The sequence below is a fragment of the Passer domesticus genome, chromosome 23 (assembly GCF_036417665.1).
Source record: "Passer domesticus isolate bPasDom1 chromosome 23, bPasDom1.hap1, whole genome shotgun sequence".
NCBI lineage: Eukaryota > Metazoa > Chordata > Aves > Passeriformes > Passeridae > Passer > Passer domesticus.
The window spans coordinates 7,968,124-7,995,191 of NC_087496.1; the positions used below are offsets into that span (position 1 = coordinate 7,968,124).

Genomic DNA, 27,068 nt, shown 5'->3' on the forward strand with positions numbered 1-27,068 from the left:
ACTAGGAAAAAACCCCATGGGAACGTTAAAGGAAAAAGAAAAGTGAAGAAAGTGGTAATGTTTTAAAATGTTGCTGATCAGTAAGAACTATCTCTGCAGTCTGTGCTGTCTTACTTAACCCAACTTGTATGGTTTTTTCCCCAGAGTGAGCAGCAGGGATTGGCAGTCAGCAGAGTCTTAGTTCCGCATTAATAAAAGGATCTTACTGATGTTAAGACAAGGACATGGTGACCCTTACTCTGCTCGTCTGATCCAGATGTGTCCTCTTCCAGGGAGGAAGGCAGATGATGAAGGCCTTCAGAGCTAAAAGCTCATCAGCAGGAACATTCCCAGTAGCCATAAAAAAGGAGGGAGTGCCCACTGCAGAAATTATCAGCTGCCTAACAGGGCAGAAAGCTAGATATGGATCATATGACCTAGTTTCACTGCATGTCAATACTGTCCAGGCAAAGCACTGCGGGGGAAAGGGTACCGTGAATTATTTTATTCTTGGAGCTCTCTGAGTTTTGAGTACGGGTTATAACATGTCATTCTATGTCCATGGACCAAAAACAGGATTGAAGAAGCCAGGAACAGAGTCTGGTCTACTTATTCTGCTCACAGAAATTAAAGTTGCTGTATTCTCTCTTGGTGAACAGTAATGTCTTTGTCAGATGTATAGATTCCATCTTTCCCTAAGTGCTGTCATTTGCTTCCCCTCTAAAAGGTATTCCTAGTGACAGTGATGTCCAAGTAGCAGTGAATCTTTTCTGTCACAGAATTGGACAAAAGCCTTTGGTGCACAAGGAACATCCTGCTTCAAAACCAGCCCATGCAAAGCAGTTGCTTGTGCTTTGACAGGTATTCTGAGGTTCCCAGAGGGCGGCAGCAACATCAGTCCAACCATTTGGTCAAGCAGCTGGAGAATATGGACTGGCAGGCAGAACTCTTTCCCTTGCTCCTGACAGTCCAGTCAGACATCATAAAACAGGCGCACCAGTTGGTACCGGATCGAAAATGCAATCGTGCTGCCAAGGACCTGGGTAAAAACCAGACACACAACACAAACATTACAGTGTCAAATGGTTTACAGGCTGTCAGATTCCTCCTTTCCAAATGGATTTGCTGATCTTTCCAGCGTGCCTCATTTGATAAAACAGCAACTAAAAGGCTACTTTTTTTAGGTGTAGGAAGATAAATGGCAGAAGTCTATCCAGAGACGTTTCTTTCTCTGATCATTTTAGGTATCAGTGGGAGATTTCTCCATGTGCCTGCACACAGTCACATTCTAAGAACATGTGCATAAGGTAAGAGTTTGGGAATAACTCCTTCCCCCTTAAGGAGTCTATATTTTAACATAAACCCCATGGTTTGTAATGGAAAATACCTTATGTCAAAGCCGAGATTCAGCACCCTTACACTAAGGTGCTGTCAGGACTCCTCTGCTGTGACTGGGATCAAGATAAGTGCTATCTACTTCCTGTCTTCTCCCATCCCCATGTCATCTGCCTGAGCCCTCAACACGCTTTCGTTGCAAGCTCTTCCTCTCAAATTGGAATCTGGCTGTCTCTTTTCTAGTAAGAATCCCTTATCTTAAACCTGAAGATGAAGGATTTTATTGTGGGCAGTTAACCAATGTAGGCCTTTCCAAAAGCAGTGTTTTACTACACTATGCTCGAGAATTCACATGCTGAATAGAGGTAGTGGCAGGATCTGTGATGCATATCCTTATGCTCCAAGCGGCTTCAGAATTTCTTCCGCATGCCGCTCAGACTGAGAGACTGCTGAGCCACATGCCTTGCTTACAGAAGTCCGTGAGAACTCTGAGACTGTTATTTGGTATTACTGAAAAGCAGGAACGTACCAAAAGGCTTGTCTTGAGTCAGAGTGACAAGGAACTCTGCTGTGCTCATGTTTTTCTTGCAAGCAATGACTCGTGCCTTGGGGATCTTCTTAAGCTAACCTTCTGACTTTTTTTATAAGCTCTCAGTAAACAGGGAGGTGTGTGTGGATTTCTTTCCTCCTTGAGGTGTGTAAGCCTCTTATTCCCCCCAAGCTCCACAGCTCAACTGCACCTGCTGTGAAGAGCAAGATATTTCGCTTTCCCCTTTCCCCTTAAAGTTCTTGAGACTGACTTGGATCTGTTTCTATTGCAGAGTAAATCTTTCTACTGGAGGAACCTTTTGTCTGACCTGAATGAGTAGCAACAGGAGAGTGAGATTTCGCTCGTGGGTGGGTCCAATCAGCTTTATGACAAAATTAATAAGTGTCATATTATTGCATTCGGTGTATTCGCCATCTTCATCTGTTCCACTCCTCACATCTACTACGTGCAAGATCTTGACCACCTGAGGAAAGAAATATTGGATGCTATTTCACGAGGTATGTTTGGTGTTCACTGGCTAATCTTGCTCAAGAGCCCTTTTGCTGCACCAGCCCTGAAATCCTGGTTGTTCTCTTACTGAAAAGACAGGACAGATTTATGATGGTCCTGGGGCACTTCTCTGTGTGGTTATTCTGAAAGACTGATTTTTAACACAATCGAGAGACTGTGAGGATGGTAACAGACTTCTTCCAGATTTGAACTAGGCAGTAACTACTGAACCCTGGAGTTCTGCATTCTCTCCCACCCTGTTTCTCTTGCACTTGATGACTGCCTCAAAATGCATCTGAATTTTGAGTGTTTTCCACAAATTACCTTCAGAATGCTTGTTCCCAGGGGAGAGAGGCTCTTAGTTTTGAATTTGGAGTAGCTCATCTCCAACTTCCCTGTACTAGGATTAAGCCTAAAAGAAACATTTAAAATTTAGTCCAGATACAACAAGGGGATAGAGAGATCACTTTGTAAGGAGACTTAGATCCATAGCTGAGGAAGAAATCCAGTGGTGGAAGAAACAGGTATAAGCTGATGCACTTAAAAGCAGCTGCTGGCATCTAGCCCCTCAAGTGGGGCAGAGAAGACTCCTTCCCATTGCACCCCCAATATATGCTGTGTAGTTTAAAGAATAAAACAGAAGAATCTAACATCTGCAGAGAGAACTGCTGATTTGGCATAGTGCTACAGAATGCTTGCTACTATGAAATCTTAGCAGATCCCATTGCTGCAATATTAAAAGCAGCCTGTGTCAATTTCTCTCGATCAATCATTATGTTCTAACCTTGTTAAAAATCATTCTGTATCTGAGGGGTGGGCTGGTCAGAAAAGTGCACTTCTTTGAGAAACCTCTACTGTATGATCTGACTGTAGCTGGAAGAGTGAGCTGCTGTCTTTTAAAGAGAAAACATACTTTGATGGCTTTTAAAAAAAGGCACCTTCCACCACCTTTCTCAGCTGGTGTTGGAGGTAAAAGACACAACCTGTAGTACCACTATAGGCCACTTGGTACATTACCTCGGTAGGCGGTGACGGGGACAAGGAATGACGTGGAACAGTTGAGGCAATGAATAGAGGAAGTTGAGTACTTGCGGGATGAAAAAAAGCAGCATTGTTTTGCTGAAGTGTCCCACGATCCCCACCACAGCAAAGGTCATGCCAGCAAAGTAGCAGAAGGTATCCCCAACAAACACTCGAGATGGGTACCTGCAATCCATGGGGCAGAAAAGCAAAGATCTGACTTGACTGCTATTGCCACAAAAATGACTATTTATAACCACTGAATGTGTGCCCACATTGCAGGTCAGGGGCCAGTGGAGATCTGCAGCAGATCTACACAGGAAAAACAATTGTAGGTATTTATTCTAAGAATTGCAGGACTGGGACCCACCACCTGACTTGCGGAGAACATTGTATGAAAAAGAGAGCCAGTGAGGCACAGGAGACAGTGTATTCTGCATGCTTGGGTGAGCTGGTGTGACCACAGTTGTTTCAATATAAAGAAAAGCTACTACTCCATCCAGGCTTTGTGTTCTTGGTTCTGGCAAGAAGCCTCTCTACACTCCAGCATTCCACACCTGCACCTGGTCAGGTGGTTTTGTTAATTCAAAAAGGGAGAAACTAGAGGGAAAGGATGCTTCCAAACAAATTCTGAATGTCTGTTCTCTTACCAGTTGTGGTAAAATAGGCCCAGTGTGGTAAAAAAAAAGGGAATCATGAAGTAGAGAGAAAATATGTGATCATCTCGATAATCCCCTAGAGAAAAAAGAAATACATGTGTGTGACAAGACAAGACTGGTTCATTTTTAGTAATATCAGCTACTGAAATCTAGAATTCAATCTCCCTTTGCTTTTTGTGCCCACAAATATTTATTTTCCTTACCGTTTAGCTCTACAATATTGAATATGATAATGGAAGCAGCTATCACCAGCGACTGTCCTGCTTCAATTCCATTAATTCCAGCAAGAATGTTGATGGCATTAGTGCAGAACACTGCTAGCATACCCATGTACACGTAGTAGAGGATACCTGCAGTGTAGAGCAAGACAAATGCTTCAGTATTTGGAGGCAAAGCGGGCCCTATACCAATTCACTGAAGCTCTCACTTCTTGCATTATACAACAACCTATTACCAATTTCAGTGTGTTTTGATAGCGGTAGCTTACAAATAAGATTGCTTCCTCTCTTATGAGCTGGCTGTCATGTCTACATGCACTGTGACTGTAGCAAACTGCTGTGACACGGCAGCCAGCTGCAGTGCTGTTTCTGTCTTTCTAATGTCCTGGTGTTATCAGCCATGTGCTGTGTGCCCCAGTACTCAGCTGTATTGCCAGGGTCATGGGAAAATGATTGGTGTCTGTCTGTGCACTGTTATGAGTAGAAAAGTTGTCCATATTTTTTAAGTTGCAGAGTTAACAAGTTAAACCAATTCCAGCTGTTAACAACTTCATGTTGGAATCACCCGTTGTTAGTAGCTTTTCTTCAATTACCTGTTAATGGTTAGAAATCAGCTCAAGTGCCCCCTGCTGCTTCCTGGAGGATGACACCTGAGACTGTGGGTAGCGCGGGGGGGGGAGGTGACATCAGAGCTGGCATGCAGATGAGGAAGCCCCACACCAAATCTTGCAAGAAAAACCCCTAAAACAACGTGCCAACATGGAATTAAGAGATCTAAGCGATGTCTAAAGGTGAGGAACTTAATCCAGTGTCTGCTAAGATCCTTTTTACCTCTCACCCCCACCTAAAAGGATGTCGGCTAGAAAGGGGACCTTGAATGTCAAACTGGAAAAGGGGAATCGCTTACTGCTCTCGTGAGGACGGAAGCCCTCAGAGAGCTCTGCCTGCATACCAGCGGACACAGCTGCATTCTTCCTCCTCCTCCTCCGTGCCACTCCTGGGAGCAGTGGCGGCGTGGGCATGACCCCGTTGGTTCTCCTCACTTGAGCTGATTTTCAATAAAGGCATTAAAAAGGACAAAGATCTCCTGCCCTATTTATTTCATGCGCAGCTAAATGTGTGCTGTGTTTCTGAATGTTCTTTCCAGCCTAATGTGGTGGACTGCCACTCTCTTACTGGTTACTTAAGCAAATCCTTAGTCTGCTCCCTTCCACTGACTGCTTGCCACATGGATGACAGCTTCTGGTGATTCATAACTTACCCAAGTCCAAGTGCATGCCCAGCAGCACCCGGAAGGGCTTAGGCACCACAATGGTCGTGTTCCCAAAGTTGGTGAAGTAAACCATGAGCAGTGGGAGGGAAGCCATGGTAGGCAGAAGCAACTTGTGCCGCCAGCGCAGGTTCAGAACATCATCTGCAAAGCCCAGGAAAATCATGCAGCAGATGGCAAGGAGCGAACCGATGAGCTCCACGAACTGCAGGACAGAGAACAGGACCCCGGTCACCGGTGGCCACTCCCTGCCCCTGCCTGCCACGCTTGCAGCACTAGACGAGCCTCACCTCGTCGTGAGGCAAGGCCGCACACTGCTCCTCCACAAAACATCTCAGGAAGGGCACGGGGATGAAGCAGAAGAGGATGATCAGGAACACGGCACCGCTGATCACGCCCTGTGCTTCGGGACTGGAAGGCAGAGCGGGGAGAGTCAGCCGTGCGTGGGCCGGCCCCGCGGGGCAGCTCCCCGGGGCAGCGCTACTCACACGGGCCGCCTCGAGGTCTTGTTCAGGTCCTCCCCAAAGAGCCGCGCGGCGAGGAAGTGGTCCGTGAAGGCCGGGATCAGCGTGAGCGTGGCCGCGAAGCCCAGCAGCGAGCCGCCGAGGTTGATGAGGAGCGGCACGGTGGGCCAGGCCGCCATGGCCGCGGCGAGCGCCACGGGGGCGGAGCGAGGCCGGCCGGGGGCGCTGCCGCCGCCTGCCCGGCGGGGCGGTACGCGGGCGGGGCCCTCGCGGCCATTTTTGGCCCTGGCAGGGGCTTCCCGCCGGCGCGGAGTGCTGCTCGCACCACGGCCGGGAGCGGGAGCGGCTTCAGCCGCGCTGAGGGCGTACGGAGGGGCCTGTCCCCGGTGCTAAGGTTCGCGGTGCTTCTCCTCCGCGGCGTTCCTCCGAAACTGCGCCGGGAACAGCACTCGCCACGGACTCCGCCCCGCAGTGCCCACAACCGCCATGGCTTCCTCGCCGCCGCGTTTCGCAGCACGCCCCTTCCTGCCGTGCGGGGAGCGGCTGAGCGCCGGCGGAGGGCGGGCGGCCGGCACCGCGGCCGTCCTGGGTACGCGCCGGCTCCGCCCGCCTCCCCGCCGGCAGCGCCTTGTGCCCGGGGTCGCGGGACCGCCGGGCCGCGGGGGGCGCGCGCTCCGCCGCGCCGGAAGGGAAGCGGCGGCGGCGGGGGCGCGCGCGGGGCCGCGGCGGGGCCACGTGCGCCCGGTGCCGCCAGCGGGGCCGCGCCGCAGCCCGCCCGCCATGCCCGCCGCGCCGCCCTGAGTCCCCGCGCTCCGTGCCATGGGGCCGGACCTGGGCTGGGCCGCGCTGGTGCTGCTCTTCGCCGCCTCGCTGCTCACCGTAGCCGCCTGGCTGCTGCAGTACTGGCGGTCCGCGGCCCTGCGAGCGCTACGGCGTCGCGGAGCGGCGGGGGAGGAGGCCGGGGCCCGGGCGCTGCTCGCGGCCCTTCTCGCCCTCAGGTCCCTGCGGGAGCAGTGGCAGCGAGCTTGGGTGCGAGCTCTCAACAGCCAGGCGCGCCGGCACGGGGTACGGCGGGGACGAGCGGGGGAGCGCGGGCAGCGAGGCCAGGCCAGGCGGGCCGAGCCGCCCGCGCTGTGTTCGCGGGTGCCGGGGCAGCCCGTCCCGCACGGCGGGAGCCTTGCGGGCGCTCACTTCGTCCTGCGCGGGAGCGCGCTGCGCGGAAAGGGCGGAGTGCGTTACCGCGCGCCGTTTGACGCGGGTTGGGGCAGTACTGTAGTTACTCTGATGTTTCCACAGCAATTTCTTCGAAATTTTCTGATATTTATTCTCTTTAATCTCCCGCTATTACCATTGTATTAGCTGTAGTTTTGAAGTTCACGAAGGAGATTGTGCCTTGATGATTCCGTATGGGAATAATTCCATTATAGCTTGTGTTGCCTGCAAGGCAGGGACTTCATGCCCACAGAAACTGTGGTACTGTTATACACGAGAAGCTTGACTAGGCCAGTATTCAAGCAGCAATCAATTTATTAATTAATATGGTAAAGTATGAGCAATACAGCACTGAGTACAGTGGGGGAAATTTTCCCTCCGACTGCACACTGATAGTTGGGGCTTGCAGATATTTATAGGGGTACTCATAAGCTTTCTCAGCAGTTTCTATTCTCAGTTTTTACATCACAATTCTATACACTATTGTGTTTAGTTTTTCTCAGGATGTATCTCAGAAAAGAGTATCCCCAGATGGTGGGGTCTTGTCTTGGCGAATGCCCCAAGTGTGAGGACATGAGGCTTGACTCCATTTTCATCAGAAGGCTGATTTATTATGTTATATATTATATTAAAATACTACATTAAAACTATACTAAAAGAACAGTGAGAGAAGAAGATCAGAAGGCTACAAAGACAAGAATAGAATAGGAATGCATAACAAAATCCTGTGACTGCTCACAGCCTTGGCACAGGTGGCTGTGATTGGTCACTAATTGAAAACAATCCACACGGACCAATGAAAGATGCACCTGTGGCCTTCCACAGCAGCAGATAGTTATTGTTTACATTTCTTTCCTGAGGCACTCAGCTCCTCATGACAGGAAAAATCCTAGCAGAGGATTTTTCGTAAAATATCATGGGTACAGTTGGGTCCAGCTTCCGAAAGAAGAAAGAAGTCTCCCAGCTAGAGAGGTCCATATTCCAGATGTGGGTCCACCTTTTAATTGCAAGGACTATAAATCTCATAACAGTGATGTCCAGCTTCTCTTGGTTGAAACTATCAATCCTTGAGTTGATGTTCATCTTCCTTTCTCAGGCTGCTTTTCAATATTTTGTTAAGGCGTTGAGGTAAACATGTTTCTTTTTATATATTCTAAAGCTATAGTTTCAAAGATCTTTACTACAAACAATATTCTAAAATTATACTTCAAAAGGTTATTATTGCAAAAAACTCTTTTTCAATAGAAGCAGAAAGTTCCTGTCAAACATCCTTAAAGCTTTAATTCAAATGCTCCTAAATCAACTTAAGATTTATAAAGGTTAATTGCAAACAAAGGATAGGTTCAAAGGCCTTCTTCCATGCTTTACTTCCTCAGTTATTCATTAGAATTGTCTTTATGACTGTCCCATGGTCAGTTTCCACACGTATCACAATCACAGATGCACACGTTGCTTGTGTGTACCTGACACCAAACACAGCTTTGTATTTCACAGTCCAAAGCAGTCCAAAGTCTATTGCAATATCCTTTTATTTTTCTGTCGTGTGAGTGGGAAATGGTTGCCCTTCTGTTAAGTTGTATAGGAAAACAAGGCGCTAAAAAGATTAACTGTTTTTTAATTCAAATATGTCAGCTTCCTGCTAAAGTCCTGAAGAACATGATGCAAACTTGTGTTTGGGTTTTCCAGCAAGACAGGTAAAGTATCTCCCTTTTCGACAGAGTGACAAACTCTAGGCTGGATTCAATGTGAAGTGCCTTCCCCGACTTGGCTTAGTGCTCCCCCGCTTCCCCTGTAGAAGCTCACCCTCTGCTTCCATGCCCCTCTTACCACAATGCAATAGTCAAAGTGTCAGCAGTTTTCCATATCTGATATGCTGTGCTTTTCTGTCATGTGTGTTGAATTACTCAGAGTATCACAAAATGACCTGAATGTATAAGTTCCAGAATTTAGGACTTCTGTAAAGGGAAGATTAGCCCGTGGCTGAATTGGTATGGAGGCCCCTGGAAGGCCACACCAGTTTCTGCTGCAGCTGCTCCTTGTCTGGAGCATGTCTGCTCAGAGAGCAGCGTTGCCTCAGTGAGTTGCTGGGTCTAAGAGCTGTTTTCTGGAGTGGGGTCTGGGAGTTGTCCTGGAGGACTTTGTCTCATGTGAGATTCTGATATCTGTGAATTCAAGCTTTAACTGGACACCTTGTTTCCTTTCTCTGTATAGACAAGTCCAGGTGGGTAGAATTACAGTGTGCGATAATTCTGGGTGCTGACTCGATTTGTGAAAAAGTGTCTCTGGGACCCTACATCATTCATCCTCTTTGGAACTATCAGGGTGGCTCTGAATACTGGGAACTAACAGAGTTTTCTCTTTGCAGAGTTCAGTGCAGATCACATTTGAAGAGGGTCCTCAGTTACCACAAGATGCCAATATAAGTTGTGTGACATGCAGGGGACAGTCGGACCACAGCATGGTAAGGCTTGGCTGTTCTGAGCTGTATAGTTTGGTGTGATGGTGTGTTCTACAGAGGCTGCTGAGGCCTTTCTGATGGAGATGGTGGAACCAGGGAGGTTTTGAGTGAGATCTGTTTGGAGCAGTTTGGAGGCTCTGGAGCTGTGCATTGGTGAGCTCTGTGAGGGAAGATATGTTGGTGAAGCTGGGGTGTGTGAAGGCTGAACCCAAACATCAGGGTTCTACTATGGAGAGCAGAGGAGAGCTCTTGTCATAGCACAGGGTCTGACGTGGCAGGTTTGCAGCTTGGAACTTGGTGAGAATAACACAGCTGCCTCTTGCTGGGATATAAACTCATCTTTTCGTTTTAGGTGCTGTGCTGCCATCTGTCAGCTGAAGCTGTGAAATTCCCTGTCTCTGTTACTCAGCAGTCCCCAGCTACTGTTTCTGTGGACACGTATCATGTCACTTTGGCTGTACTGCAGGCTCAGGTAAGGATTACAAGAAGTTAAACATTGACCTTACTCCTCCATCTAGTCCCACACTGATCGAGGAAGGAGGACCTGATTCAAAATGCAAATAAAGGCCTCATTGGGCTGGAAGAAGCTGTCACTAACATTCGGTTGTGCTTACATTTGGCAGTGCCTAAGTGATGTAACTCAGTAAATATCCTATGTGTTGGTGCCCAGTTGGGCACTTTTGGATTGTACTCTGCAGGCTTTTTCTTCAGTAAAATAAAAAATGGATCATTTTTCCCTCTGGTGGTGCCTGGGCTTCCAACTGCAGTGAAGAAGCCAAATCTCGCTATGGAGCTTCTGCAGCTGCTTCATCCTGTAGGCCTGGGAGCACTTGTGTTCTTATGTTCTGTTTTTTACTGTTGTGCTGGTGAGGTGAGGACCTTTCAATAGCTGAATTTGGAATGGGGCAAAAATCACCTAATGCAAGCAGAAACTGTTTCCAACTATGGATATTTGTTCTGGGCCAGGTGGAGATCCACGTGGAGGAGATACAGAATGAGGGTCTCCTGGTGTCATGGACATTCAAAGACAGACCAGACTTGGACCTTTCTGTTCTTCCACGACTTGGGCTTCCTGAGGTGAGTGTCTGACAATGGGAGGCTGATTGTGAGTGGAGGAAGGGGGGAAGGAGCAGAAACAACTAGAAGGCGGGCTGCTGTGGAGTAGAAGGGTTGGCAGCTCACTGCCATGGCCCTTTAGGGCAGTGGAGAGGATTCTTTCATCCTGGAATTGGTACTAGTTCAACTGTGTCAAAGCAGCATCCTCAAGAGGGCTGAAGTGGCACCAGTATCTGTTGAAGGCTTTCTGTCTATGTTGGTTCCTCCTGCTGTTGTCAGATGTAGAGCTGCAAAACGAGCTGGGTTGCCACTTTTTCTTTGTGTGAGGTAGTGTTTGTTGTTGTGTTGGTTAAGTTTGATTGGGTTTTTTTGAAGGGATTAATTAAGATTTAAGAGATTAATGTGGGGAATCCCTGGGTTAGAGGTTTAATGAACAGCATGTGGGTGTGCTTGCACTTCCCTGATCCAAATAGGTTGGTTGATTTGTTGTTTTATTGACACCTTTGTTACTTTATCCTGAGTAGTTATAGGAATTTGGCTGTTTTCCCTAAAGTGTGGTGGCACCATCTCCTGAGGTGGTGAGCATGTGACAAACTATAAAATCTGTATTGTAAAAATTTACACCAGATAAACCACAGAAGTAGAGGCTTAGTTTGTCACATTCTGAAAGCTTGCATTTGCCTGCAGCTGCTACACAGAAGCTTTAAGCTCTCAGGAGGGCGAGTATGGAATATGGGAAGAGTATTTGGGAGGTTATTACTGGGAGAATGACTGTGTAGCATATTAGAGTCTTGAGAGGCATGTGGAGCTGTAACTGTGTCCATTTTTTTATGATGTTCCTGCATTTCCCCTTGATTTATGGAGAGAAGGATGAAGGGAGAGCAGATCTGTCCACTATAAAGGATCTGATTGAGGATACAATTGTCAGCACGAAGCCAGCCATGATGGTGAATTTGATGGCCTGTACCGCTGGAGCCAGTGTGGTAAGTCACTCTTCTTGTGTCCTTCTTGTGCCCCGAACACAGGCCCCAAGTGACTTTTGAGGGCTGAGGCTCAGGCAGGAATCCAAGGCTTGAGTTTCACTTTTGGGCAACAGCCGAATCCTGGCCTGCACGGTCATTGGAATTTGGATACTGCGATGCAGTGCGTAGGGATAATTAGAAATTGCTCCCAAGGGCAACTCCTTCCACCTTTTTTCTTGAATGCTGATTGTCAGTCATGTACTTGTGGAGCTGGTGCCTGAGGTACATCTCTCTTTTGGTGGTCACCCTTGCTCTGAATACCAAGGCTCTCTCCAAGGCAGCCTTTGCAGACATGGAATGGCCCATGGTTTTTCATCGTCAGTTGACTGTCTGGTAGCCAGCAAGCTTGTTCTTGCCTGTCTCCTTCTCTGTCTGCCCATCTGAAATAACACGAGGGCCCACTGGAGGTCAGTAGTCTTGGAAACCTGCAGCATCTCTTTATGGCTTTGTGGGTATTCCCCTGTGTTGGTGTGAGGACCTACTTAATAGATACAAGAATGCCGCATCTTGCTGCTGTCTGCTGGCGAGTGAATGATGAAGGTATCGGTCTCGCTCTCGTCATTCCTCAGGTATCCAGCAGTAAGTTGACTCGAGAGTCCCCGGCTGGAGTAGCAGCAGCCCCTCTGGGTTCTAAGCTGTTGCTCCGGAATCTTCGAGTGCTGAACTTGGGCTGCCAGGGGAAGGGAGGTAAGCATGAAAACACTGCTGATCCACAGGGGCAAGTGTGCAGGTGGCGAGATTGGAGCGAGTGGATGTTTTGGGTGGGTTTGAATGGAAAAGAGGGGTGTGTGTGTGACGAACCACTGCCTCTCGTTGATGAGTGCACATGTGCCTTCTGTCTCTCTTGCAGGAGTTGGGGAGATACGTTGCATGGCAGAGCTAGACAGTCCCCCACAGCAGAAGTGGACAAGGCCACTGATAGGTGGCAGTGTTGGTGCTGCAGGAGAGATGGAGTGGAATGATGAGTTCTTTCTGTAAGTGTCTGCTCTCCTTCTGGCTGGTGCAGTGTAGGTGGACCGGCATGGTCTCTGGGTTTCATTATCATGCTGCAGTAAGTGATGTGCACAGTGCAGAGGTGAAATCTGTGCCACCAGGCAGTGTGTTTATGCTGCCTCTGTACCCAGCTACTGATTCGGGCATTTGGTCTGAGCTTGCATATATATTTCTCACTTTTCTGGACACTGTGTGTTCTAACTGAGTGGGCAGAAATGCTGATTCTAAGTGCAGCAGGTGCAATAGGACTGTAGCATAAACAGCCTTCCAGAGGCATTGCCTTCTCAACTTCCACTGTCAGCCTACACAGCTCTACAGGGCAGACAAACCAGAGTTCTCATTTGTGTAATTTGGTGCTCTAAGTCATGTCCTCCATGGCAGTGCATGCTACTGAAACTTTGGGGATGGTGATGAGGTGTGTGAGATTTGAGGGAGGGAAGATAAAGAATGAGGTGGTTTGCTCTTTGGCTACTTAAAAATTAAGATTGCCTAACACCAGCCTGTCTTTGGTTTCAACAGGGAGTTGGGACCTAGAAGCAAAGAACTGAAGCTACAGGTGCTGGGGAGCAGCGATGGAATGGGAAGTGAGTATGATCAACCATAAGATGGGTTTTAAGACTGGGAGGCAAAAATGCCTAAGAGACTCACTGTGCTTTACGCTCATGGTAGTTCTCTGGTGGTCCAATGTGTGATGAGTTCTGCAAAGGATTTTTCATATTTAGCTTTATGTGAGCTTTTGTGACTCTGTGAAGTAACTCGTTCTGTTCTTGCCAAAATGGTCTGGGTCTGACCTTGAGTCAGGAGGTTCCTGTGGCCTGCCTGTCTGCATTCTGAATTAGGGAGAAGCATGCAGGATTTTGCCTCCTGTATTAGGAGAGCTTTGCATAAGGCTCTTAGCTGTTCTTTTGTACTCAGTTGGGGGACTAACTACAGCATCTATTTTTGATGGAGGCCACACATTGGTCACTTTTTTAAGGAAGCTGACTCCTGAATTGTTAAAGAGGAGCGGAGGAGCATTGCTTGCTCCTTCCCCCTCTTGAACCTGGGAGTCAGTGGAGTTGTGGCGATCTGCTGTGTTGGCCTATTGTGCTGCTTCCCAAAAGCAGGGATTACCTTGGAGATGTCTGAGGTGCTGAGGTCCTGTGAAGTGTTTCATTTCTGCTCTTCCTTCTTGCAGATGTGCTGCTGGCATATGCCACACTTTTGATAGATTCTTTGGACAAGCAGCCATCTGGAAGACAGGTCTGCTCACTGGTGCCGGGAGCTGGACAGTCACTGACAGCTGAAGCTGCCATTACATTGGAGGTGAGCTCATGACCCCACAAGCTCTGCACACATGCATGCTCTGGAAGAGTTCATAATGTGAGCCTCTAGCTGGAGACACACGTGTTTGGGCCTGAGCTTGGCACAGAGGGATAGCAGACCCTTGTGCCATGGAGGGGTGGGTGTCACCTGACCCTTGGTCCCTGAGCCTCCCGTTGTTGAACTGATACTGATGGCTCCTTGGTGCCCAGAGCCATAGCTTTTGTTGCCCAAATGTGCCTGCCTTTCCATCTGGGAAGAAGAGTGCCTCTCTGATCAGTGCTTTACTGTTTATAGCTGCTGTTCCAGGAGTCTCCTGCATCTCTGAATGCTCCGCATGCCACGTCTCTGCGAACCAGCATCACCCCCACTAAGAAGGTGGAGATGGACCGGACCATCATGCCCGACGGCACCATCGTGACTACTGTCACCACAATTCAGTCCCGGCCCAAGGCAGATTGCAAACTGGGTGAGGCTGCGCAGCAGCAAGTGTATTGTACAGGTGGCTTCTATGGCAGCACAGCCTTAGCTGCAGTATTCCCATGGCTGCTCGTAAAGGCAGTAGCAAAACTGTTTAGCCATCACACCTGGTTATTGCAGGCTCACGCTTTATGTATTGTTTTTGGGGTGTGGGTCAGAACATGGGCATCCATGCTGTTCCCCTAGCATCTTCGTGGCTGGCTGGAAACTTGTGTAGCCCTAGGGTAGGGAATTACAGTTCTGTGTCTGGGGGAGGTGAGGGAGGGATGAGCCTTTCGCGCACCCTTTTGGTGGTGGAAGGTCTAATGCATATCCTGCCACATAACCTCTGCATTATGTCAGGCTAAGTGTTCAGCCATGCTTTCTCTAGTTTCTTCACTGCTAAAGAAGTTATGCTGAACATACTGATAGTGGAGCCAAAAGCATGTTGACCTGGCTTCCTAGGAGTTTTTGCTGCTTGTGGTCTGGTATCCTGGTGAATGTGGTGCTGGATATTCGAAGAGGTGGGGCTGGGAAATGACATGAATGAGGTATTGCTGTGCATCAGCTTCACAGGACTGCAGCCCAGAAAGGCAGCCATATCCTGGCTGCATCAAAGGAAGCGTGGCCAGCAGGCGAGAGAGGCGATTCTTCCCCTCTGCTCTGCTCTTGTGAGACTCCATCTTGAGTACTGTGTCCTGCCTTGTAACCCCCCAACACATGAAAGACATGAACCTGTTTCAGTGAGTCCAGAGGACCACTAAATTGGTCACATACCTGGAACACCTCCCTGTGAAGAAAGGCTGAGAGAGTTTGGAGCTGTTAAGGCCAGGGAGGAGAAGGCTGTGGGGAGACATTACAACAAGCAGCCTTCCAGTACCTAAAAGGGGGCTTGCAGGAGGGCTAAAGAGTGATCTTTTTACAAGGGCATGCAGTGATAGGGCAAGGGGAATGGCTTTAAGCTGAAGGAGGGTAGATTTATATTGGCCATTAGGAAGAAATTTTTCCCTCTGAGGGTGCTGAGTTACTGGCCCAGGTTGCCCAGGGAGGCTGTACCTGCCCTGTCTCTGGAAGTGTTCAAGAGCAGGCTGAAAGGGGCTTCGAGCAACCTGGTCTAATGGCAGTCTGGTTGGAACTAAGTGGTCTTTAAGGTCCCTTCCAATCCAAACCATTCAGTGATTCTGATTTTTTCCCAGTAGGCTTCTTACTGCTTTGTTGCCACAAAGCCTTACAGAGCTGTCTCGCAGGCTCTCCGAATGCTTGCTTGAGGATCTTTAGGGTTGTGTAGGGGTCACGATATGATAGCATAGTAGTGTAAGCTTCGTCTCCATTTACTCTGCATTTCTCGGTGTCTCTTTTGCTGTGAAGATTCACCATCGAGGTCGCCTTCCAAAGTGGAAGTGACTGAAAAGAAGACAACAGTGCTCTTGGAGACTGGCTGTCCTCACTTGCCCAGCAGTAGCCGTAAGTGCTTGGAAGTTTGAGGCTCTTACTGAAATAACTGTGTTCCTTAGCCTGTTTTAGAAAGTGGCAGTCTGAGTGCGGTTCCCTGAACGTTCTTGCATTTTCTGCTTCAGAGAATGTCCAAGTGCCTGAGTGAAGGTGGGGGCAGAAGGCTGGTGGTGGTGGTGTGTGGGCAGGTAAAAGACATTCTCCTTTGACTATCCAGTCAGTGACTATGAGTGTTTCCTTGCTTGACCAGAACTTTCCAGGCTATCTGGACCCAAACAACTTTGGTCACCTTGCACTCGGCGCTCTGATTGTGTCTAGAACAATGCAGCCATTTTGACAGTTTGCTGCCAAAGCAAACTATTGGGAGTCTTTGAAAGTCTTTGTTGAGTAGCGGGGGGAAGGGGAGGTGTATTTTAATGATATGCCTGGTGGGAAATGAAAATTTTCAGGTACCTGAAAAAGCCAAGAGCTACCTATACAGACTTTTCTTCATTTTGTTTATTTGGACAAGTCTGTCATAGACTTTGGGTGGGAAAGCTACATTCGTGTGCATGTAAGTTGCCTATTGCAAGCATTGCGGTCAGCAAGTGACCTTTTGCCTCTGCTGAAGGTTGCTTCTCCAAGCAAGGTATTTTTCTTGTGCTCAGGGGATAGTCATTTGCCCAATGGCTTGGATCCGGTGGCTGAGACGGCAATCAGGCAGCTAACTGAGACGAATAACAAGACCACCAAGAAGACACCAACGAAACGTAGTACACTCATCATCTCAGGAGTGTCAAAGGTCTCTGGTAGTTAGGAGCTGCATTTCCAGTCTGGGAGGTTGTTTCTAGGGATTCATGCGTGAAACTAACCTGTCCTGTAGGGACCAGTGTGGGAAGGTTCCAGCACAGATGACTGGCTCATCAGAAACCTTTAGCTGCTTCCCAGTGAACATTAATAGGTTCCTTGCCAGTCGGCAGGGCAGCTGCCAGTGGGAGTTCACAATGGGCAGCTGCAGAAAGAGATGTGGCTGCCATAACTGGTTTTGAACCTTGTGGAGAATATAAGGAGTTCTCCTTGAACTTTGCTGCGGGAATGAGGGATGTGCAGCAGAATGCCTTGTAATCGGCCACATTCCAGTATATTTCAGCCAAACAGTGACAGTTGTTTATTGGTGCCGTCTAGCACTGATGATCGGAACTGGACCACCCATATGTAGGTGTAGATGGAAGTAGGCAGATGAATGCAGTTCTTTTGATCCTGTCTTCATGTGTGTCTGCCTCTCTAACCCCCCTTCAGGTACCTATTGCTCAAGACGAAATGGCACTTTCTCTGGGTTATGCTGCATCCCTGGAGGCCACAGCGTATGGGGACTCTGAGGCAGAGAACACAGCTGACCAGATGCATGATTTTACTGAATTGTCGCGGCCACTGGAAGCGTCGCCATTGGGTCAAAGGGACAGTCAGGAGCTGGATGAGACAACGCGATCAGATGTCTCTGAAAGACCATCTGTGGAAGATGTCGAGTCTGAAACTGGCTCCATGGGAGCCCTTGAGACAAGGAGCTTGAAAGACCACAAAGGTAAGGATGAACTGTTAGGTAGGGTAGCTAACATGAGCCCATAACATTAGCTGTATATGAGCACAAAGTGACATCCAGGTTCCCCACCCAAGCATGAGGTCTGCAGCCACCTTTCAGCATAGCAAAGAGCAGCTTCTGATGGAGCCAGGAAGAGCCTGCCTTTGTCTTTGTGTCTTTTTTCCACTGGAGTGACTTGAAAGGCCTTCATTTGTAGGTGCCTGATTCCTGTAGCCTTTCAAGTTTTTATGCTCTTTTAGATGAGAACCCTGCGTAGCCTGTGTATTATAGAGAACCCCTTTTCTCTCCCTGGTCTCCAGGTCCACAGATGGGGTGCATGTCCATAAATAATGATTCCTCCTCTGAATTTGACCACCTGTGGTGTGGACATGGAGGCCGCCCAGCAATGTGGATTGTATGGGCCTTGATTGCCCTCTTCCTTCTCTGTTAGTATCAAAGCAGCTAGTGCTTGTCATAATGTAAGATGTTCACACAAACTGACTTCTTTTAAATGATGGAGTAGGCTGCCTCAACCTAGCTGCTGTCCTGGCCTTTCCACACATTTGTCGCGTGCTGGCGCACCTTGGATTTTTCTGCTACCAATTTACGTAAAGAAATGCAAATCAAAATCTTGATTACTCAGAGTGCTAGAGTGGGACAAATTTTGGGGAGTTGAACCCTGTTACAGCTAGGTATGGTTTGAGTTGCGGAGGCCCCTTTTTTGAATGTCAGTGGGTAGAAGGGTGTGCGACCCAGATTCCCAAGAGAGCTGGCGGGTGGGGAACAGAGGGAAAATGGAAAGCAAACCCCCTCTGTACGAAATACCATTGTAGTGTTACATGGCCTGCAGGTTTTGGATGTGTCTTTCTGATCCATTTGAGGTTGAAAGTAATTAGCATCTCCACCTTATCCTGCTTGTGAGAGTCATAAGGAGCCATTGGTATTATTTGCCTCCAGAGTGGGCACGTTATGAAAACGCAGGCAGTTCCAGGCACTAGGTGACAAAGTTAATCCCTGTGCGCTTGAGACAGGCTGATCTAAGAGGCCTTTTCTGTCTTTTCTATTCCTCTCAGGGTCTTCAGGTTCAGGTGATCTCCATTGTTTTCCATTCATATGAGTCTTGGTTGTCATTTGGAATACTGCACGCTTCCACTGAGAGGAGGATATTATGTAAAAGGAAGTTTGTGCAGAGGGGAGGTGGAGTGGAATGTTTAGTGAGGCAGCTTGTTGGTGTTGCAGTCTGTCACAAACTGAGACTTTGCCTTGGGAAGCTGGGATTAGCTGACCTCCTGCGTACTCCTGCCTCTCAGTGTGGAAGAGAACTGCTGCATATCCGAGAATGGCTGGGTGTGTTACTGTCCCTGAAACTTGCCAATGCCGGACGCTGTCATGGTTTCTGTCTTCTTCCTTCCTGTCTCTGCAGTTAACTTTCTTCGGAGCGGTACCAAGCTCATCTTCCGGAGAAGGAGCAAGCAGAAGGAAGCAGGCCTGAGCCAGTCACATGATGACTTGTCCAATGTCACTGCCAACTCCACCGCCAGAAAGAAAACTGGTAGCTTCTCTCACCGCCTCATCAAACGCTTCTCCTTCAAGTCTAAATCCAAACCCAAAGGTAGTGACAGCACATCAGCTGGTGAAAACTGAAGGAGGGAGAAGCCCATTGGAAAGATTTATCAGAGATCGTTTTCTAGTCTCTTGTCTTCCCACTCCGTGGTATCTGTGACTTGCAGTCCAGTTCTTTCCAACCTTGGCTGAGGGAAGACACCCCAGTGCTTTATGATGTCTGGGGAGCGGAGGCGGCAAACCTGAGACTGAGGTTGTTTGGCTGCCTTGGCTTAGCCTTCTCTGCTTGTTGCACCCCACTGTGCTCTCCCAGAAAATCCAGGTGGCATGCTAATCCCCTTGGGGATTCCAGGAACTGCAGAAATTACTCTCGTGTGTGTCATCAGGTGCCTCATGGAAACGTGGGGCAGGTCTCTCAAGTGACAACCTTCAGAGTTAAAATCAAGAAACTACTGGGTTAGCTACAGTGCCGAGAAATGTGGGATATAGCCTCATTCAGGTGACAGAGAATGTGTCTTCTAGTGACAGAGAATGACACAGTCACTGATGATCTAAATACTGTTATTGCTTGTGCTTGGTGCAGAGGCCGTAACTTGAGGTATGCTGCAGGGTGATGTGTTCCTGGGCTGTGAGCTCTCAGAAGACAGCTGTCAGAGTTGCAGTCCTCCATCTGGCTTTGCCATGGGAACAGTGTCTGGTTCAGACAGCTCTGAGGAACCCCTGTATTCTGTGCTCTGTTGGTGAAGAAAGACTTCTCTAAGAAGAAGGAAGTTTTAACCTCTGCACAAATTTTCGTAGAAGCCTGAGCCCTTGCAAGAATGCCTGGTCAGTGCTGTCAGTTCTGCCACCCTGTGCAGACACCCCGTGACACAACGCTCCTTTCAGATCTGTGTTCTTGAACAGGGAAGGGCCTGTACTGAATGCACACACCAGCTATTCTATGAGGAGATCCCTTACTCTTGGGGGTGGTTGGGGATGTTGCCAAAGGGCTGCCAGGCTGTCTTCCAGACCTGCCGAGTGTCCAGTCTTGTGCTGTCATGGTTCTCGTGCCAAGGACTGGCACCATGCTGGGAATGGATGGCAAGGAATAAGGCAAGGAATGTGAAGGGCAGTCTAATGGGGAGCCTGAAGGCACATGGCAGAAAGAGGCAAGAGTTTACATACTGTCACTGATGGGTTTCCGTTAGTAGAGGGAATCTTTCTGGATTGTGTTTCGTATTTCCTTTCTTCTTGCAAATGCAGTGCCCCCTGTTCAGAGGACATTTCTGCAGCAGGTACTTGCAGAGAGGCAGAGGTGTGCAAGGGAAAATAAAATCCCTGTGCAGGAGGAGACTGTCCTTCTAGAGGAACATTTGTCCGGTCTCCTGGCCCATACACATTTTATCTATAATATCCCCAGAAGTTCCCTTCAGATAGCACATAATGCTCTTTGGAGAAACACTCATGCACTGTCCACATGCTTGGTTTGAGAGAAACCTCCTGCTATCCTGTGCATTGTTGAGTTAAAGGAGGTGGGACGGAGGGGAGGAAAAACCTCACGGAAGACCTATTTCCCACTCTCTAGTTCTGCTCTTCCATCAGAGTATCTCCTGTGGTGGTGTCTCCTGTGGTGTTGTCCTTCCTTGTACAGGATGCTGCCAACTGAAAATGCAGTTCTCTTGATGGCGCAGGTAAAATGTGTTTCTTGGAAGGACAAACCCTGACTTGCTGATACTGCCGCTGTGTGCCACTTCCAAGGACCAGAACAATTTTGGTGTGCTGCAGCAAAAGGATTTACAGATGGTTGTTTCTTGCAGATTTGTACAGGTGGGGAAGGCCAGCGTTACCAAGGGTTGTAACTGAAAGTGCCTCTGTGTGCTAGCAGGAGGGACTCTTGGCTGTTTTTCCTGCTGATTCTTCACATGATTGGGCATATATGAATCTGAAAAATATTGGTTCAGCTGGCTGACCAGGAACCTCTACATCTGTTTTGGTCTGGGAGTCTTTGTTGTCTCCAGGCTCTGTCGTGTCTTTTATCCTTTCTTTGTTCCTTGTCCGCATGGCACTGTGGCTTTTTTTGCACTTCCATGCACTATGGGTGTCAAGAGAACTCACTGTTTCTCGCTGAGAATAATTTTCCTTGATGTGAGTGGCTGGTTTGCACTACAGTGCCATTAGAACTTGGCCATTAGAAATATAGCAGTCCAGCCACCGGTTTCACATCACCTTTTGCTGGATTGGTGTGGTGCAGTGCTGTCACATGTGGTCTGACACACCCTTGTTCTCTAAATCTCAGAGTTTGATTTCAGTTTGGTACTCTGTCTTGCACCATCCCCTCTGACTTACAGCTATGACAGTACTTTATGTTCCATTTTTGGATTATATTTATTCATTTGGACACCATCTCAAGGTACTAAACATAGAAGATTTGAATCCAGTCAGCACCACTTCTCTGGTAGGAGACTGTGAAGCCTTGCACTGGAAATGCTGGTTTGAGCAGAAGAGCCTACGGCTTTGGCTTTTCAGTTGCAGGTTAGTCAAGGACCTACCATGAGTCTCATTTGATAGTCCTGTATTCTTTTCTTTAAACTGTAAGAGCTTGAGCTGTCTTGGTATGGAGTGGCTGGAGGTGAACACTGTTCACTGTTCTTTGGAATCAGGGATCTGAGGCTCATGTACACAAGGAGGACTGTGAGGGCTAGCCAGTGTTGTCCTTGTCATTATAGACTGGAGGCAGAAAAGGCAAGGTTTCTGTCTGACAAACACATACCTAGATTCTTGACCAACATGTTTTGGTCTGGCTTGTAGGAGGAGGTGATAGGAAAGGGAGTAGAACAGAAACTCAAGTTACTCACTGGCCTTGGGGACCCTTTCTAGCTATGTTAAATCAGCAGCTCCTGTCATATGTCTGTGGCTTTCCTGTTTTGTTCCTGGTTTGCTGGCTCCAGGTTATGCCTGCCAGTGACTTGCAGTGGAGGTATGGTTTTTGATTTTGAACTTGATATGACGGAAGACATCTGCACTGTGTTAGGCAAAGTGAATGGTACATGGGAAGCATACCAGTAGGGGCATATCTTCCGTTGAAATTTTAGCAGTGATTTTACTGTCAGTAAATTGTGCTGCAAATCAGTATCTGGTTAAACAGCTTGCAAAGGAAAGGGATGTTGTCAAGTGCTGGCAGAGCACATCGTCATATATTAGGTCCTACATCTGCTTGTGTTTCCTAGAGATGTATTTTCTGACGTTTTGTTGCTTCTCAAAATTGTACAGCATAGGATAAAGGATATTGTAACCTTTTATCTTTTGAATGTTCTCTGTAAGTGCAGAATGTTTTTCAGGGTGTTTGTCAAAAGTGCTGTTTGAGGAACAGAGGGATAGGTCTGCTGTGTGCATTGGAAATTTTTTGGTTCTGATACTCTCCTCATTAAACATGTTGATCTTTCCTCTTCTTATCCGAACAAGGCGTTCTTTCTGGCCCACAAAGATGTTTTCATCCCCCAGAGGCAGTAGGTGGCGGTTTTGTTAATCCTGACTATGAGAGCACAGGTGGCTCTTCCTGGTTTCTCAAAGGCATGAATGGTAATGAATTCGCCTCGTGGTGGAGGTGTGCTTATTGGTGTGAGAAACAATTTTTCTATCCTAATCTTCTCAGATGAAAAGAGAAGGTCACACAGGGTTTTGTTCTCCAGAAGCTGCAAGCATGAAGTCCCCAGGAATTTCCCCCCACAGAATGGCTGCTTTAAGAAACCTCTTGTATTTAACATATTTTGTGGTTTTGGCTTTAGGACAGAAACAATGCTATTTGAAATCCACTTTCCCTGTTTAACTTCTTCCAGATACCTGTGCCCTTGCCTTGGTGCCGCTGTGGGCTCTGTGGCATTTCATAATGCCTGGGACCACAGAGCAACCCCACGAGTGGCGCAGGCCACCATCAAAATTTTTAAGCTCAAGTGATCTGCAGTTGGCAGATTGTTGTCTCAGGGTAGGCTCGCTTTTTTGCACCTTGTGAAATTGATGCTTGACCAAATACGTGGTGGAAGAGGAACAGCAGAGCAGTGGGCTTGAATGCATGGAGGCTTCAACCTGCATATGAGGGCCTGCTTTCCAGATGCTGTGTTTTGCTAGTGGCTGCACAAGCAGAACAGTGACTTGTACATGAAGCCAAAGTAGGCATTTCGTTGAGATTATTTTGGGGTTTTGTTTGTTTGTGGGTTTTGTTTGTTAGTTTCCTATTTTGGCTGAACAGATTTACTGGAATTTACCTGTGTATTTTACTTCTCTGAAGAAAATAGATTGACGCTAGCTGAAAGTTGTAACTATGCTTGTAAGTATATTTCTGTCTGGATAAATCATCTCCCTATGCTTAGGCAAGGCTCTTTAGGAGTCTTGTCATCCACAAAGCTCTGTGTGTTGGCCCGTAAGAGATATCCTCTTGAGTCAGTGGAAAACAGACCCAGGAAAAAATGAAGGGAATCTCAAAACCTCAGTGTTCTGAGGGTGCCATAGGATTTAGCATGATGGATGTCTTAGGCCAGAGGAATTGGGTGCATGGATGTGTATTTGCATGTGCTTACAATTAGAGCATACTTTGCAAATGCCTGTACCGGTAGTGGTGCAAAGTGACTGAGGATGACAGTGCCGATAAGTGGGACAGGAGAGTACCAGCCTCTGTGGCATTCATATCCATTTATTGCACAGACTTCTGCAGGGGCAGACCTGAGCAAGCAAGTCCCAATTCCTGCCCCTGCAGGCACACTCATGCAGCTTATGCAGTTGAGGGTAGGGTTTTAGGCAGCTTGACTGAAATAGGGAAGAGCGAGGAGAGACTGCTTAGGTGGAGAGCAAGTTCAGTGAAGGGGAATGTAATGAAAACTTCTTCAAACCACAGGCAAGTGCTATGTTTAGACTAGAACTGGGCACATGGCAAATGTTTTTGTTACGTGTTTTGGCTTTAGCAAGCAATGCTATAGCTTCTCTTGGGTCATTGTTTGCTAAACCTACAGAAAAATAATTTCTGAGTAGCTGTGGAGATGCTTTGGAGGGTTGTTATTTGTGGTCTTTTTGCATTGTTCTCTCCATCCCGCCTCCCCTACTGCAAGGTCATGGTGAGTCTCAGGGTAGAGTAACAGTCCCAGCATTGGTCAAATTTCTGGCAAAGGTGTGCTTGTGATATCGCAGCTCCTTCTACAGGCATGACTGCTCCACGTCACCTTTCCTTGCTTTGTAAAGTACTGGACCAAATACCCACATGGAATTTGAATTAACACCCCTCCTTGTGTGTGCTCTTTTGTACTTTGATGCTTTCTGTCTGGGTGGATTATTTTGACCCCATATTGTTCAGGTGGGAAAGAATTGGAACTGTGTAGCTAATAATGAAAATCAAACTACTTATGACTAAATGAAGTTCTTGCACCTTTGTAAATCTTGAAGAAGAATTCTATTGCTGTGTAATGGCTGAATCTGTTAACTTATTAAACCACATGAAAATCAAAACCCGAGTCTGATTTCATACTTGGTGTAGTGCTGTGAATTTCCCTCCAACCTGTCCCTGTCTTCCCTGAATTCTCCCACTCAAATGATGGCAAACTGTGTATACCCATGCGAGTGTATAACACCCCAAAACATTTCAATATGTGGGGGTAAATTGAGTTTCCTTTACTCTGGGTTGGCACATAGGAGAAATACCTGCAGTGGAGGAGAAGGTGAGTAGGGTATGAGAGGGTTTGGGTGCGGTCCTCCCAAAAAAGGGAGGTTACCGCCCAAAAATGCTTGGGAGTTTAGGGGGTGTGTTTGTTCAAAAAATATTGTAGTGGTTTTAGTTTGTTAATTTGAGATTTTGTTAATTTTGAGATTTTATTGGTAAAAGAGTGTGGTGAGTTGGGTATTGGCTAATTAATAATGTATTTATTTTTTGTTGTGAGATAGTATTAGGAGAAAGGTAAAATAGGTTTAAAATTTTAAAAGGGTATAAAGAAAAAAATACTAATAGTAATTAAAGTAATAAGAATTTTTAGAATAATTTTTAGAATATTTTTCTTATCATTAAAATTTTTGTCTTACTGAAAATGTAAAGAAACACAACTTAAAATTTTAGTTCATTTATTACTTTTAAATTAGTTTTTTTTTAAGGAGAGAACTTTGTTTTGTTAATGTTATGGAGACTGTTTTGACAGTGCCAAGTGCCTCCTGCAAACTGACATCAGGAACCTGGCCTGGTGAGTTTTGTTTCTCAGGGGAAAGGCCAGTGGGGGCACCTTGCATCTGGGAGGTATCCTGATCCGTGCGGAATTTCAGCAGGCAGCCGGCCACTCCGGGCCACCAGGCCCTGGACACGAACCATGCCCTTTCCCCTGAGAAAGAAAACTCACCAGGCCAGGTTCCTGATGTCAGTTTGCAGGAGGCACTTGGCACTGTCAAACCAGACACAGCTGTCTGTGGGGGCACCTTGCATCTAGGAGGTATCCTGATCCGTGTGGAATTTCAGCAGGCAGCCGGCCACTCCGAGCCCCTGGCCCCTGGACATGATTGCCAGCCCTTTTTTCTGAGAAACAAAACTCACCCACCCAGGTTCGTGGTATCAGGTTATATGTTGGTTCTTTTGGGGTGTTCATTTCTACTGTGCAGGATTCCTCTCCTACACAGCTGTCAGCATGTGTTGCTAGCCACAGTGACTCCATTGGGTCTGGAAATCACAGTCTTTAGACCATCACTATTTTTCCCAATGCACTCTGTCACCTCTGGCCCTTTTTAAATGCATTCCACTGCAGTCTTAATACTCTGCATTTTCATCAAGTATCCCTTCTGATTCTCACCCTGAAAGTATTCCAAAAACCCCTGAAATAGCCCTTAAAACCTCCTTAGAATACTCTTAAATGCCCACAATGTGCTGAGAAGCCTTCTAGAATCCCTTAAATACCCTTAGAAGTTGTGGAAAAATCTTGAGAAAAACCTGCTCAGCCTCCAAGCCCCAGCTGTTGCTCTCAAACCCTCTGATGTCTTCCCTACCTTTTTGCAGTGGGTCTTGTTGTCCTCTGAGGGTTTTGTCCTTGTCCTGCTGTGAGGGTTGCAGTCTTGTGCCAGCAGGAGGATTCCGGTCTGCTCTTGCTCTTAGGGTTGCTGTGTTGTGCTGCTGTTGGGGGAAAAGGCTGTTCTTTGGGGGGCTGGTTAGGTTGAGGCTAGGGCTGGGGTGAGAGGTGCTGCACCTGTGCCCTAACCCTACCTGGTACCCTGTGTCCTTTGCACCCCGAACCCTCAGTGGCAGCTCTCCACCTGTCAAGGCACCCCCGCCCACACGTCTGTGTGTCACCTTAAACCCCGCGACATTGTGCCTTAGCCCCCTAACCTCCACCGAGCACTCTCCACCCGGGTAGGGGTGGTTTTTAGGGTGACGTTAGGGCTGGTGTGAGGGCTGCTTCACCTCTCACCCTCAGGCACCCCCTGCCCCTCAGCCTCTTTGTGTCACCCCCGAGTTCCCCACTGCAGCCTCTCAGTGCCAAGTGCCTCCTGCAAACTGACATCAGGAACCTGGCCTGGTGAGTTTTGTTTCTCTGGGGAAAGGCCATGGTTCATGTCCAGGGCCCGGTGGCCCGGAGTGGCCGGCTGCCTGCTGAAATTCCGCATGCTTCAGGATATCTCCCAGATGCAAGGTGCCCCCACAGGCAACTGTGTCTGGTTTGACAGTGCCAAGTGCCTCCTGCAAACTGACATCAGGAACCTGGCCTGGTGAGTTTTGTTTCTCAGGGGAAAGGGCATGGTTCGTGTCCAGGGCCCGGTGGCCCGGAGTGGCCGGCTGCCTGCTGAAATTCCGCATGCTTCAGGATATCTCCCAGATGCAAGGTGCCCCCACAGGCAACTGTGTCTGGTTTGACAGTGCCAAGTGCCTCCTGCAAACTGACATCAGGAACCTGGCCTGGTGAGTTTTGTTTCTCAGGGGAAAGGGCATGGTTCGTGTCCAGGGCCCGGTGGCCCGGAGTGGCCGGCTGCCTGCTGAAATTCCGCATGCTTCAGGATATCTCCCAGATGCAAGGAGC

At 48.0% G+C, this 27,068-nt stretch overlaps 2 protein-coding genes across 5 annotated transcripts; one reads left to right on the forward strand and one right to left on the reverse strand.

Moving 5' to 3' along the window:
• Positions 1 to 469: 469 nt before the first annotated feature.
• Positions 470 to 6,163, reverse strand: DPAGT1 (dolichyl-phosphate N-acetylglucosaminephosphotransferase 1). Its single transcript, XM_064397882.1, has 9 exons — positions 6,009 to 6,163; positions 5,811 to 5,931; positions 5,512 to 5,725; positions 4,236 to 4,382; positions 4,024 to 4,108; positions 3,371 to 3,559; positions 2,678 to 2,765; positions 2,172 to 2,327; positions 470 to 1,018 (listed from the first exon to the last, which is right to left on the reverse strand). The coding sequence occupies exons 1-9, from the start codon at positions 6,161 to 6,163 to the stop codon at positions 953 to 955; spliced, it is 1,221 nt and encodes a 406-aa protein (XP_064253952.1). The 3' UTR covers positions 470 to 952.
• Positions 6,164 to 6,241: 78 nt separating this feature from the next.
• C2CD2L (C2CD2 like) lies at positions 6,242 to 24,531 on the forward strand. 4 transcript variants are annotated; one of them, XM_064397881.1, is made up of 14 exons: positions 6,242 to 6,378; positions 9,562 to 9,657; positions 10,007 to 10,126; positions 10,621 to 10,731; positions 11,577 to 11,693; positions 12,302 to 12,419; positions 12,583 to 12,706; positions 13,245 to 13,309; positions 13,903 to 14,030; positions 14,325 to 14,496; positions 15,855 to 15,950; positions 16,586 to 16,719; positions 17,217 to 17,499; positions 18,920 to 24,531. In XM_064397881.1, exons 2-14 carry the CDS (start codon positions 9,655 to 9,657, stop codon positions 19,138 to 19,140), a joined length of 1,692 nt encoding a protein of 563 aa, XP_064253951.1. In that variant the 5' UTR covers positions 6,242 to 6,378; positions 9,562 to 9,654; the 3' UTR covers positions 19,141 to 24,531. The 4 variants fall into 4 exon arrangements, with proteins under 4 accessions (XP_064253951.1, XP_064253950.1, XP_064253948.1 ...); XM_064397880.1 differs by lacking the exons at positions 6,242 to 6,378; positions 18,920 to 24,531 and adding exons at positions 6,669 to 7,049; positions 18,570 to 18,903; XM_064397878.1 differs by lacking the exon at positions 6,242 to 6,378 and adding an exon at positions 6,679 to 7,049.
• Positions 24,532 to 27,068: the final 2,537 nt, after the last annotated feature.

Coding starts and splice junctions, on each gene's coding strand:
- C2CD2L (XM_064397878.1), top strand. CDS start 6,804: ATGGGGCCGGACCTGGGCTGGGCCGCGCTGGTGCTGCTCTTCGCCGCC. Junction 12,420..12,582: donor GGGCTGCCAGGGGAAGGGAG/GTAAGCATGAAA, acceptor TCTCTCTTGCAG/GAGTTGGGGAGATACGTTGC. Junction 17,500..18,919: donor GAGCTTGAAAGACCACAAAG/GTAAGGATGAAC, acceptor CTGTCTCTGCAG/TTAACTTTCTTCGGAGCGGT.
- DPAGT1 (XM_064397882.1), bottom strand. CDS start 6,163: ATGGCGGCCTGGCCCACCGTGCCGCTCCTCATCAACCTCGGCGGCTCG. Junction 5,726..5,810: donor CGGCCTTGCCTCACGACGAG/GTGAGGCTCGTC, acceptor TCTGTCCTGCAG/TTCGTGGAGCTCATCGGTTC. Junction 2,766..3,370: donor CCCCGTCACCGCCTACCGAG/GTAATGTACCAA, acceptor TGTTTCTTTTAG/GCTTAATCCTAGTACAGGGA.